The sequence below is a fragment of the Rasamsonia emersonii genome (genome assembly GCF_000968595.1).
Source record: "Rasamsonia emersonii CBS 393.64 chromosome Unknown ctg1118621760041, whole genome shotgun sequence".
NCBI lineage: Eukaryota > Fungi > Ascomycota > Eurotiomycetes > Eurotiales > Trichocomaceae > Rasamsonia > Rasamsonia emersonii.
Window position 1 is genome coordinate 188,712 of NW_013563246.1, and position 13,215 is coordinate 201,926.

General features: G+C 54.2%; 5 protein-coding genes across 5 annotated transcripts; 4 read left to right on the forward strand and 1 right to left on the reverse strand.

Moving 5' to 3' along the window:
- Positions 1-66: 66 nt before the first annotated feature.
- On the forward strand, positions 67-4,429 carry T310_2866 (Uncharacterized protein; the record flags this gene model as incomplete). The annotated part of the gene is made up of 7 exons (XM_013474298.1): positions 67-197; positions 533-1,016; positions 1,075-1,585; positions 1,758-2,177; positions 2,297-2,331; positions 2,602-2,839; positions 3,039-4,429. 7 exons carry the CDS (start codon positions 67-69, stop codon positions 4,427-4,429), a joined length of 3,210 nt encoding a protein of 1,069 aa, XP_013329752.1.
- A 1,262-nt stretch (positions 4,430-5,691) lies between these two features.
- On the forward strand, positions 5,692-6,755 carry T310_2867 (Thiazole biosynthesis enzyme; the record flags this gene model as incomplete). Its single annotated transcript, XM_013474299.1, has 2 exons — positions 5,692-6,037; positions 6,097-6,755. 2 exons carry the CDS (start codon positions 5,692-5,694, stop codon positions 6,753-6,755), a joined length of 1,005 nt encoding a protein of 334 aa, XP_013329753.1.
- A 437-nt stretch (positions 6,756-7,192) lies between these two features.
- Positions 7,193-8,404, reverse strand: T310_2868 (Sphingomyelinase family protein; the record flags this gene model as incomplete). The annotated part of the gene is made up of 1 exon (XM_013474300.1): positions 7,193-8,404. The coding sequence occupies one exon, from the start codon at positions 8,402-8,404 to the stop codon at positions 7,193-7,195; it is 1,212 nt and encodes a 403-aa protein (XP_013329754.1).
- Positions 8,405-8,989: 585 nt separating this feature from the next.
- T310_2869 (WD repeat protein) lies at positions 8,990-10,571 on the forward strand (the record flags this gene model as incomplete). The annotated part of the gene is made up of 2 exons (XM_013474301.1): positions 8,990-9,548; positions 9,610-10,571. 2 exons carry the CDS (start codon positions 8,990-8,992, stop codon positions 10,569-10,571), a joined length of 1,521 nt encoding a protein of 506 aa, XP_013329755.1.
- Positions 10,572-11,432: 861 nt separating this feature from the next.
- Positions 11,433-12,812, forward strand: T310_2870 (uncharacterized protein; the record flags this gene model as incomplete). The annotated part of the gene is made up of 1 exon (XM_013474302.1): positions 11,433-12,812. One exon carries the CDS (start codon positions 11,433-11,435, stop codon positions 12,810-12,812), a length of 1,380 nt encoding a protein of 459 aa, XP_013329756.1.
- Positions 12,813-13,215: the final 403 nt, after the last annotated feature.

Consider the following 13,215-nt stretch of genomic DNA (forward strand, 5'->3'; position numbering starts at 1 on the left):
ATGGGTTCAGGCCAAAAGTAGGAGCCATGGTTGCCATGCCAATCTGTCTTCAGGCTTTCTGGAGCTATGCGTTTCCTCTTGCACGTTGAGGCACTTGCGGTGCCTCTCCTCCTGGGCATTGTCTCTGCTTCTCCAAGCCGTCTTGTACAGAGAAACGCGTCTTCCTTGACGAATGGCAAGACCTCCCTGACCCTCCTGTACCAGAATAACCTCAATGGCTCCGACGACAGCAACCACGTTGGCGCCATCCTGCTCGATCCGATGACCTGAGCAGATGCGGTCACTGCCTGTCAAAGCATTGGGGAGTCGCTGATCTCCGAGACCACGCTCCAGCAGCATCAGGAGGACTTTGTCCATTCTCTCTCTTACCAGGCGTACGCTAAACGCGCCCTTCCGGTGCAGAATTATCACATCAGCGATGGGGTTGTTTCTGTGACCGAAAATGCCGATCACCTCGTCTTCCTGCCGCCTGCAGCGGGTGCTGTCGAGCTCCCTGTGATATGTACCCAGTCAAGCAACGAAAATACTCCAGGACAACGGCTACCCCTTCGAACGAGATCGTGGTGGCATCAGGAGGCAACGAGTATGTCGGATTCCGCAACAAGAAATCTTTCCGTTTCCTGGGGATTCCTTACGCGGATCCGCCCAAACGATTCGAATATACAAACCTCTACTCGCCCAAATCGCAGACCATCAAGGCGACTGCCTATGGCTCCCAGTGTGCCCAGGTGGGAGGCGGCAGCGAGGACTGTCTGTTCTTGAACATTCAGACTCCATACATCCCGACGGCCGGATCAACTAAGGACCTCAGACCCGTGTTGTTCTGGATTCATGGAGGTGGCTTCACTGGCGGCACCGGCGCTGATCCTCTGACCGACGGTGGTGACCTGGCTTCTCGCGAGGACATCGTGGTCGTTACCATCAACTACCGACTTTCGACCCTGGGCTTCCTTGCCATCCCGGGAACGGACATTCGCGGGAATTATGGCATCGCCGATCAGATCCTTGCTTTGGAGGTAAGCATGCATGTCGGAGTCATTCTGTATTGTGGCTTTCTTGCTGACGTCGCTGTAGTGGACTATCAACAACATTGCCCAGTTTGGAGGTGATCTCCATCAGATCACGATCATTGGCGAATCCGCGGGAGCAGGGTCCGTGAGAGTCTTACTGGGATCGCCACAGGCGCTGGGGAAGTTCCAAGGCGCAGTTTCCATGTCCAATCTGGGCGGTGGAGTCGATCTCGGCTTGACGGGTGACTATGCGACCACGTACAGCTCGTACTTGACCATCGAGGGTTCGTATGCAGTTGCCGGTCAACAGATCTTCTCCGAGGCCGGCTGCAACCAGACCAGTCTGTCGGAGCAAATTGCATGTCTCAAAGAGGTGCCGGCCCTGACCCTGGTCGGTCTGAGAACAGTGGCCCGCTATGTCGTCCAGGACGGCCATTACGTGAATACGGAGGAGCTCGACGTGGTCAACCGAAACGGCAGCACGGCCAACGTCCCGGTTATCTTTGGCAACGTTGCCAATGATGGCGCCTCGTTCTCGACTTACCCGAAGACACCGGTCACTTCGGAGTTGGAAGGTATTCAAGCTGCCTTGGGAATCAACGCCACCTACGCCCAGAGCATCATCGACTCGGGACTCTTCCCATACTAGAACACCGGCAATGTGACCCTGGACTCGTTCAACGTCTCCCAGCGGGTGGCGACAGACAACCAATTCCGCTGCGTCGACCAGGCGACCTGTCTATGCAGGGACGAAATCCGGCGTCTTCAAGACGGCGTATTACTATCAGATGGACCGGACGTCTGGGGGATACGACCCCAACAACCTGGGAGGACTGCCAGTGACCCCTGGCTATCCGAACGGCAACCCCAACCTGCCGTACTTCCGCCTGCACGGCTCCGACCTGCCCTGGGTCTTTGGCAACCTGTCGACCCTGCGCGACGCCCAGGACCTGTATTCCATCCAGCTGACGTCCGCGTACTTTGCGGAATTCGTCAAGTCCGGCCAGCCCAACCCACCGGCCGCCTATCTGCAAGTGCGAGGCTATCAAACCACGCTGGAGGGGATCCAGAAGGTCGGTCCCTGGAAGCCCGTTGGGGGTCCGACGGGCCCGATCCAGCTGATGGACTACTCCAGTCGAGAGGCGCCGTTCCAGGACTTGGAGCAGTGTGCGTTTCTAAGTATCCGATTACGTATTACCTTGATGGGGGGAGTAATGTTTTAATTGATGTTTGCCGGTTGAGAATGTATATATATGCGTGAAACGTTTAACAGAGGCATTGAATAGTTTTTGGTAATATCAACAAACTTGAAATACAGAATGTAATATTAACTACACATAAGGGATCTTTCTGAGATTCTTCTTTCCTGATGGTTTCGTTGATCGTATTTCCAATCAATAGGCGCCTCCACCACGTGATTGCTGCGGCAGAACTATTCGTCCGAGTCACCATCTTCGACATGAGAACAGTCTCCGAGAATCAATTATAAACAATGAGAAATCCCAGCAAGACTGTTCCCCTGTTCAGACCATTTTCGAGAACTGAAAGAATCATATCTCTTTGCAGAGGCCTGCATTCTTCTCGATCACAGGGTCAACGTGCCAAGGGCAGCCACCCCAAGACCCCTGCACTCCGGGCAAGACTATTACATGTACCATCCGGGGCAGACGATAGCTTATTCAACTACACGTCCGGCCGCTGGCTGTATGATGAGCAGCGACAACTGGCAAGACGACATGTCAGGTTTGATGCTGACGCTCTGCAGCAGATCGCTGCCCGAAGGCTCAACAACAACACGAGATGTCTTGAGATAACGAAGCTACCGGAAGGTCTGTATAACAAGGTGTTTTCGCTGAAGATGGAGAATGGTAAAGAGATCTTGGCGAGAATTCCAATCCGAGTGCTGGCCATCCTCGTTACGTAGTTGCTAGTGAGGTTGCGACTCTTGACTTTGTATGTGTGCCTTCTGCGTGGACTCAGCTATATATAAATGTCCAGTGTTTTTTTATCGCTAATCACACTTCGGAGATATAAAACCACACCTACGCAATGTTCTCGACATTCCTGTCCCCAAAGTCATTGGTTGGAGCGACCCTTTCTCATCACAGCAGCAGAACCCTGTCGGCGCGGAATACATCCTCATAGAGAGGATCCAAGGCCGTCAACTGAGTGAAGTTTGGCCTTCCATGTCTGAAGCCCAGCGCTTTGGACTGGTCAAGAGCCTGGTGCAGATTGAGGCGAAGCTGGTAAATGCAAACATTGGGGCCTACGGCAGCTTGTATTATAGGGACGATTGTCCTGATGGATGGGATGTTGCGGATCCTGCCCTATCCCTGTCGTCGAATAACTGGATGAAGGGTGCTCTGGCGAAGTTTGTTCTTGGCCCTATCACTGAGCGGTCGTTTTGGGCTGATGAAAGACGAGATTTGGAATGCGATCGAGGTCCATGTACGTTTGATCCTGGAACTTGGAAAACATCTCCTGTTACTCTTAGGCGAAGACGAACTGACTGGATTCTGGCATTCGCAGGGAGGACGGCAGAGGACTACATCACAACAGTTGTCAACTGGGAAATTGCTTGCATCCGAGCCAATGCGACTGGCAAAGATGGCGACAGTTCCCTGCTCGCTGGAACAGTGTCTGCAACGCCTGAAAAGCACATTCGACTCCTTGAGCAATTTCTGACGGTTCTCCCTCACATTCTGCCTCCAGAAGAGATCAATTATCCCGTACTGCTACATCATGATCTTCACGCGGATAATATCTTCGTTGACGAAGCAGACCCGACGAAAATCTCAGACATCATCGACTGGCAGGCCGTGTATGCCGCTCCGCTGTTCCTCCAGGCTCGATTCCCCTCGCTGGTCGACTGTGACGATCCGTACCCATGGGGTGCAGTCCAGCCCGAGCTACCAGAAGACTTTGATACGCTGTCTCCGGCGGAGAAAGAGGCAGCAAAGGAGGAACTTGATAGAGTGCGATTGAAGAAATTCTACGAAATCGCGTCGAGGAAATTCAACCCCGCTATCTTCAGGGCTATGGACGCGATGAGAAACGATGACGACCCCACCGCTTTCATATTCCATATCATCGGGCAGTCGTCTTCTGACGGTCCAGTCCCACTCCGAGAGCTTCTCATCCAGATCTATGAAAAATGGGATGGGATCACTGAAAAGACAGGCTCGAGGGCCCCTTGCCCGATCTCGTTCACGGAAGAAGAAATCAAGCAAGCCCGACAACAGGCGCAAGCCTGGGCGGACGTGTATAACGAGTTCGACCGTCTACGGACCGAAATCGTGGGTAAAGACGGGTGGGTTTCGCACGAAGATTACGAGGATGCTCTGCGCCGGTTCAACAGTCACAAGGAGACTTTGGAGAAGCTGGGGAAGCAACTCAGTGAAGTGGCGAGACTGATGTAAACATGTAGTGTGCTACTACTATCAGTGTTCTTATCGGTTTACCGGCGTGCGTGGATATAGATCAAATGACCCAATGCTGGCGTAGACCAACTCCTGTGGAGCGAGCACCCACGGATCCACGTGTACCAATGATGCCAGCGATTCTTCTCCAGTGGGCAGAACTGGGGAGGGAAATTACTGAATACTCGAATTTGTCCTCCGTACCGGAAAAAATTGCCATCGGCAATGCCCCGCGCGGTACCGGAGGGTTCCCAACTCGTCATCCCCAACAATAGCTTCAATAGTAAATGCAGTGTATGTATGCACAGTTAGACGACTGAGTTGATGATGGCCATCAATTCTCTCCTATAGAGTCTGGAAATGAAGTTGCACTAGGTAGATAGCACTAAATGCAGGGTCCGTATTCGGAGCGCTCGCACAGAGGTATGGAGTAGTAGAGCTTCCGACATTAAACGCTCGCTGGCATCCTGTACGAGCAGGTCCACAAAAACGCGCAATCACTTCGAATCGCTGCGGCTGTCATCCGGTTGAGTTGGAGGACTCCACTGGCCGTCTTCTTGTTTGCTGCCATGACGGGACTTTTCGGATGCTTATCGTGCTTCTCTCCGGTGTGCGTTTACGTAGAGAGAAGCAGGTTTGCTGGCGGGGTTAACCGTGGTTATAAAAACCCCGCGGCTGCCCCGCCGTCTGCTCTTATTCTTCTTCCCTCATCACGTTTGATGATAGCAACCATCGCCCGGATTCTGACGGAGTGATACTCAATTTGTATATCCCTCTCCTTTGCTGGCTGTTGATGGATACTGACCGCTGCGTATCGAACAGGACCAATCGCGACCTCTGCTGAACTACGATGTAATGCCATCTTTCAGCCCTGTCCGCCCTTCCCGGGTGGAAGACGGGAAGACATGGTCTCGCTGTTTGGCTGGTTCTATCCAGCACTGATCAAGGTATCTCAGGTAAAGTCTGGGGCATGAACCGGTGCTCGTGACTCCATCCCCTGGGTTATGTGACGTGCATCCACCTCCCTGGAGCGGAGCTGCTTGCTTGCTTGCTTGCTACGCTTTTGTCGGGGAGAGATGTCGTCCGCCAGTGTGGCTCTGGAGTCGAGCGGGCTGAAAACATACGGTCACAACTTGATCTGGATAATACCAGCGAAAGGATCATGCCTTCTCTCTTCCCTTATGTCTGTTCATCCGTGTGTGGGGATAGCTAACGGTCTACAGTGAATTCGATCACCTGCATACCTCGTTGAAACAGCCAACATGTCTCCTCCAGCTGCCATCTACGAGCCCTCCCCCGCGACCGCCAACAATGGCCTCAAGGGCAAGGTGGTCCCGGAGACGGTGACCGTCTCCGGTGCGGAGGCTCACTCGACCAGGCTCCTTGACCAATTCGGCGGCAAGTGGGACGAGTTCAAGTTCGCTCCGATCCGTGAGAGCCAGGTCTCGCGTGCCATGACCAGCCGCTACTTCAAGGACCTCGACAAGTACGCCGAGAGTGACATTGTCATCATTGGCGCGGGTTCCTGCGGTCTCAGCACGGCCTACGTGCTCGGCAAGGCTCGTCCGGACCTGAAGATTGCCATCATCGAGGCGAATGTCTCTCCTGGTAAGAGATACCGGAATGAACCGGGTTCATGACCATGTTTGCTAATTCTATGCTTGCAGGTGGTGGTGCCTGGCTCGGTGGCCAGCTCTTCTCCGCCATGGTCCTCCGCAGGCCTGCGGACGCCTTCCTTGACGACCTGGGCGTCCCGTACGAGGAGGACCCGACGAACCCGAACTTCGTCGTCGTCAAGCACGCGGCTCTCTTCACCTCGACCTTGCTGTCGAAGGTGCTGTCCTTCCCGAACATCAAGCTATTCAACGCCACCAGCGTGGAGGACCTGATCACGCGTCCTTCGCAGAGCGGCAACCCGCAGGAGACTCGCATCGCGGGTGTGGTGACGAACTGGACGCTCGTCAGCATGCACCACGACGACCAGTCCTGCATGGACCCGAACACCATTAACGCGCCGCTCGTGATCAGCACGACGGGCCACGACGGCCCCTTCGGCGCCTTCTCTGCCAAGCGCCTCGTCTCGATGGCCGCTATCGACAAGCTGGGCGGCATGCGCGGCCTCGACATGAACTCGGCCGAGGACGCCATCGTCAAGAACACCCGCGAGGTCACCAAGGGCCTGATCATCGGCGGCATGGAGCTGTCTGAGATTGACGGCTTCAACCGCATGGGCCCGACTTTTGGCGCCATGGTGCTCAGCGGTGTCAAGGCTGCTGAGGAGGCGCTCAAGGTGATTGATGAGCGCAAGCGCGAGTGTGCGGAGTAAGGCGATTCTCCTAGAATGCCTTAAGTGTGTCAGGGGAGGTCGGTCATTTTGCAAGTCCGCTCGCTAGTTTACAGTCATGACTAGCTCTATCGATCTATTGATCTAGCTAGGTAGCTAGCTTTGACGAAAAGAAACACTCATTTCTGAAAGTGAAAGAAGTGATAACATTACAATATCCTATATACAATGCTGCTAGCACTCGTAAATCAGTAGCAAGTATTATGTATGATGGTAGTATTTATATACAAGTAAAGTATTTTCCTCACTGAAGGACAAATTAAGGTAGTAAGAGATATCACTTGTCGACTCCCTGCGTCGTGTCGTATCGTATCCTGGACATCACTGTCCCAGCTGTCTTGCCGGCACTCACCCAATAAATTAATCAATCAATTAATTTAATAATTAAACGAATAAAATCCGCTGTAGCTGGTTATACATTATAGATCCTCATCACTGGCAACGTAACCACTGCCTTGAGAATCCTTACCAGCTGCCGCTGCAACAGCCAACTTCTTCGCCATCTTCACCTCCCACTCAAACTCCTTCAGAGCGCGGAGCTCGCTGGACATGAACAGCCCTCCGACCAGACCGTCCAGAACCCCCGCCGCAAAGTTCAGCGTGCTGACCATCGTCAGGATGAAGGAGACGTAGATCACGTCCGACGTCCACCAGACGGCGACGAAGCAGCCGATCGAGACGATGATCGAGGCTAGGAAGTGTCCTAGGCGCCAGCGCCGCTGGGACCGCTCGCGCTGCGCGTATTTCGCGATCATGTCGAGGATCTCCTCGTAGGTTTCGGGTGTTAGGGCCGTGCTGGGTGCGGTGGTCGGGTGCAGTTGGGAGGAGGGCTGCACGGTGAAGCCGTGGTCGTCCGGGTTCTGAGGCTCGGGAGCGCGCGTTTCTTCAGTGGAGACGCTGGATTCTGCTGGGCTGAGACTGCGGCTGATGACCGCTTCGACGGCAAAGTGGTCGCTCAGAGAGCATCGCAGGGTCGGATGCCGCTGCATCATGGCCACTCGCGCCGACTCGATGTTCCATTTTGGCGCTGGGAAGCTCGGGGGGTAGCCGCCGTCGCCGACGAAGATGTAGTCCAGTCTCCTGCCCTTGGGGTCCTTGACGTTGCCGTCGACGATGATATCCTCGCCCCGATCGAGACGCTTCTGCTGCTCTTTGGGCCAGCGCCAGGTGTTGAACGGTCCGTCGCACGTCGCTCCGTTTTCGCTAATGTTGTAATCCGCCGTGGGGATCGGCTTGTTCCGTCGTCGTTCTGCAGGGGATTCAGGGGCGCCGATCGATGAGTCTGGGTGTAGATGCCGCCATACGTCTTTGACAGGCGCATGCGCCGTGATCAACCTGTGGGCAAACGACAAGGGCACCATGTTGAAATCACCCAGCCCAATCACCAGATGGCCTCTCTCCGCGGCTCCCCGCATCAGCTTCGCGATCTCCCATGCCTGCGCCGTCCGATGGCACAGGTACGAGTCATGCGGCTCCCGTTCGTACGGCGCATGGAGATGCGTGCAGAAGACCTCCGCGACGTCCTCCGTGCGAGGCCCCATCCGGATTCGCGCGCAGGCAACGCCCTTTCCAACGTACCAGTCGCCGCGGAAGAAGGCCGTCGGACGGCCATTGAGCGGATACTGGAACATGCTGCTCTCTTCGATGGGCCATTTGGAGAGAATGGCGAGCCCGCCGCCAAACACCCCGCTAAAGTAGAACTTGCCGTAGGGGAGGATGTGCTTCGTCTGCTCCCGGATGCTCCTGTAGTCCTGCTGCGTCCAGCACTCCTGCAGCCCGACGATCTCGGGGGGCTCGTCTGCGATGGCCAGCTGGCGTCCGATCTCCGACAGGCGCTCGTGTCTGTACTTCGAGAGGAACTTCAGTCCCCAGCAGTTCAGGGTCAGGATGCGGATGCGCGTGGGGGGTGCTGTGTCAGCCATGCTGGCACAGTTCGACAGAACTGGACTTTGACAGTAAAATGGACGAAGAGAAGAGAATCGATGAGGTCGTGCTGGTGACAGATTACGACAGCGTGAGTTGATGCTGGCAGACCTCGCTCACCGCCTTGGCCGGTTGCCCGCTAATTGGCCCGCGCGCGCTGCCCTTGCATCTTCGTCGCGTGCGTTCAAAAGGCGCGAATTACTACGGCATCCGTCCGCAGGAGCCTTGGGAGTTCTGTCTTCTGCCTGCTGCGCACCCCGAATCTCGCTGTCTCGAGGCCTGGACGCTGCGAGATGGAGAACGGCAACCATCCGCCCAAGCGTCGTCGCCTCAACAATGGCTACGCCGGCTCCCCCACGAGCTCGTCCTCCGACGAGCTCGCCGCAACCTCCGATCACGAGATGGAGCGCCGCCGCGCCAGCTGGTCGGCCAAAAAGGCGTACACGGCTCGCAGGCGTTACAACCGTCGCTCGCACAGCTTCAGCGACTCGGGGAGCCCCGACGAACTGGCCGTCGACGCCGACACCTACTGGGGGCGGAATACCCGGGAGCAGTCCAGGAGTCCCAGTCGCAGCCGCAGCCGCAGCGCGAGCCGTAGCAGTCGCAGCTCCTCCCAGGACGACAGCACGCCAGAGCAGGCCAAGCCAGAGGAATCCGCGCAGGGAGACGACGATGCCGAGGAAGGGTCGCGGCCGCGATCAGAGCAGCAGTCCGAGCGAATACCCTCGCCTCCCCCTCCCCCGCCAAAGCCCGATCATCTAAATTACAGAGAGAAGTTCCTGCTCAAAGGCCATCTGCGCGGCGTGTCTGCCGTGCAGTTTTCACCTGATGGATCCAAGATCGCCAGTGGAGGTACGATTTCATGTTTGCTATCTTTTTCGTCAGACGCGCTTCTAACATGGCCGATCTGCAGGCGCGGACGGGGCTCTCAAGGTCTGGGATACGCTAACAGGGAAGCTCATCCATACTTTCGAGGGCCATTTGGCGGGCATTTCGACCGTTGCCTGGAGTCCCGACGGCGAGACGATTGCGTCCGGGTCGGACGACAAGTCCATACGGCTGTGGAATGTGTTGACGGGCAAGGCCCATCCGGTCCCTTTCAACGGCCACCACAACTACGTCTATTCGCTTGCGTTCTCTCCGAAAGGCAACATGCTTATCAGTGGATCGTATGACGAGGCGGTGTTTCTCTGGGATGTGCGCTCTGCGCGCGTGATGCGATCGCTACCCGCCCATTCAGACCCCGTCGCGGGCGTCGACGTCGTGTGGGACGGGACCCTCATCGTCTCCTGTTCGTCGGACGGTTTGATTCGATTATGGGACACAGCGACGGGTCAGTGTCTGCGGACGCTGGTCCACGAGGACAATCCCCCCGGTCACGGCGGTGAAATTCTCGCCGAACGGCAAATTCGTGCTGGCGTGGACTCTGGACGACTGTGTGCGACTGTGGAATTACGTCGAGGGACGCTGCATCAAACGTATCAGGGCCATATCAATCGCAAGTACAGTCTCTGCGGCGGGTTTGGGATTTATAGCGCCCCCGGAGGCCCTCCTTCAGCCTTTGTTGTGAGCGGCAGCGAAGATGGGGCGGTGCTCTGCTGGGATGTTGTCAGCAAAAACGTCCTGCAGAGGCTCGAAGGCCACACAGACGCCGTTCTTTGCGTGGATACTTGCTCGTTCGAAGGCAAGAGGTTGATGGTCAGCTGTGGTCTGGATCGAACGATACGCGTCTGGGAAGAGGTCGAGGAGGTCGTCGAGTCGCGCGAGGCAGATGGAACAGAAACCAACGGCGAGAAGATGGAAGGGACATCGCAAGAGCCAGCACAGACGCAAGATGGCGAGGCGGAGGGCGACGGAGACAAAATGATTGAATGATGCATGGTTGTCGTCTTTATTTATTTCTTGCATATGGGTCAAGGAAGTTTCATAGATAGTCCTTGCAGGATACCCAGGGTAACTTTGTTATTTGCATTCAGGATTGGTTCGCTAGGAATTGACATCCATTGCCTGATTGTTTGTTTGCTTTTGTACAAAAGATGGTTGGTAAGAAGAATGACCTCTGTGGACAAGAATCACACAGGCAGCCTCCAGAGGGTTATCGATCAATATCAGTAGGCACAGATATCCTCCATATTGCCACTTGTCTAGTGGTTGGAAAGACCAACATCTGCAGAGCCATGAAATCCACCATCTTGGGAAAGGCTGGCTTACAGGTGGCAGTGGAAGACCCCTAAAGTTAGAAATTCCTTGTTTTCCTCCTCATTTTATTTTGTCGTGAGCGACTAATCGAACTCATCCAGTGTCATTCACTGACGATGTCTTGCTTGGCTGACTTGCTGTGGGAGACTCTTTCCTGGCGTGCACGACTGTTTGTTTGTTTGTCGCTTCCCCTCACCACCACCTCTTCACGTTGCACTCGCTCAGATTCTTGCCATCTTCAGTCATCTCCAGTCTTTCCTCTTCCCTGTTATTTATTTGCCAGCCTTCATGAACGCTTCTTGATTGTCCTGCCTTATCGAGACAAAACTTTATCGCAGTGGATTTGTCTCCATCCGAAGGCAGTGAATTGATATCTGCCCGAGGAAATAGCTAATCAATGCTAGGCATCCCGCATATCTGCTCGTCATCTTTTCGTTATATCCAGCCTTGGTCCTGTCTAGATTGAACCCAGTACGTATGTTATTCTTTATTTCTGACACGATCAAACCATTCTAACGGCTCTCTGCCAGTGTAGCAATGAACCTGGAGGAGTTTCTCATTTACCTCCACAATGGGGCGTTTACGTCTGCAAAATTCCTCTTCACCGATTGCCTCTCCGTCGCGGACCTGAAGAATCTTCGTCTTGTGTGTCGTAACCTCGATCTGGTCGCCACGTCGTATCCTATTGTCACCCGGCTGTTCATGTCGTCTCATCAAGCCGACCTCGAGGCCTTCGAAGGTATCACGAAGAACAAGCGACTGGCAAGACATGTCCAACTCATTATTTGGGATCACTCCGTTTACAATCTGCTCCTTCTCCATCAAAACCTGTACCTGGAATATCCTCGTGTTGAGGAGGCAGAAAAGAGTGATAAGCATAAGCAGCGGATCACGCAAGCTCGCAAGATGTGGGCAAGGCTTGCGAAGCAGCAACAACGTATTCTCGTCAATGACTCCGATCTCAAGGCTTTCTCAACAGCACTCCCAAGCTTGACATCCCTCAACAACATCCGTCTTACGCGACTGGAGTTTGCATGCCAATGTTGCTGCGGTTGTATGTCTCCGGCGCAACGTCAGTGGTTTAACATTCCCAAAAAGTTGAGGAAATACCTCGAAGAACCGCATGACGAAATGTGTCTAATGGTTCACGACAAGTGGTTTCCCTGTCGTATTGTCTACGATCATCCCGAGCTTTTTTACACCGTGTTTCCATCCCTGCCGACTGCAGATATCTGGAGTTCTGTCGCGTTCCGTGGCCTGAAGTGTCTCGCCGCTAACCTAGAGACTCCTCTGCCCAATTTACGACTTCTATCATTAGATGCCCACCCGTCTGATGTCTTTTCAGGGTCAAGTCAGGAGATGGCGTTCCTGAAGACCGCGATTGGGTCACTTGACTGCTTTCGACTTTCTGCCTTCCGTAGTGGAGCACAGATTTTGATAGCGCCCTTTCGAGATCTGATGTCGTCGGCGAGAAATCTTACCAGCTTGTGTCTACATTTTGCCAAGGGTCCATGGGCCCCCACGATCTCATCTCCCGTCCGTCTGTTGACGAAGGTTCCCCCTGCCAGCTTTCCTAAGCTTGCCACCCTTTGCATCAAAGGCCCAGATGCTACCTTGAAAGATCTCACAGACTTGGCACAATGGTGTGGTGAGGCGGCAATAGGCACCTTGTATCTCGGTTGCTTTCATCTGTCGAAAGATGCGTGGATGGATGTGCTGGAGGCCTGGAAGCAGGAGGGAAGTCTGAAGCATCTCGACACGATCTATATTCATGATGTGAGCGACATCCATGTTGCGAGGGGGCGAGGTCGGACTCTCCAAATCTTGGGGTCATACAGTTCTGCAGACGAGGATGCAGTGGTGGACTTTCTCAACGGGGACGGTGACTATCCTCTTCTAGAGGACATGTTTTTTTAGTCTGGACGAGAAGAGCCCGAATATACTTACTCTAATCAAACTTGGCCGACCGACAATGGAATGGATCTATGGAGGTTTCTTCGGATTTCATGTTGGCTAAAGGGTTTTTACGATTGACCATCTGTCTGGGGTGGAGTTCGGTTTGTATTACAACAGGATCAGGAGACGGCGCAGGAGCTCAAATACGTTGGTAGTCAAGAATTTGTCTATACAGGAGTATAATAAGAATAATACCTGAACTTATTAACACTGTGATCATCCAGTATGGTATGTACGGAAATGACCCAAATAGCGCGCTGGTACGCAGGGGTTTGAGGGGATGAGACTTGAAATCTATACAAGCTAGATTAACTCGAGTCTCGGTATGAGCCTGATCTCCCTAACCATCTTTTTAGTTTTGTTT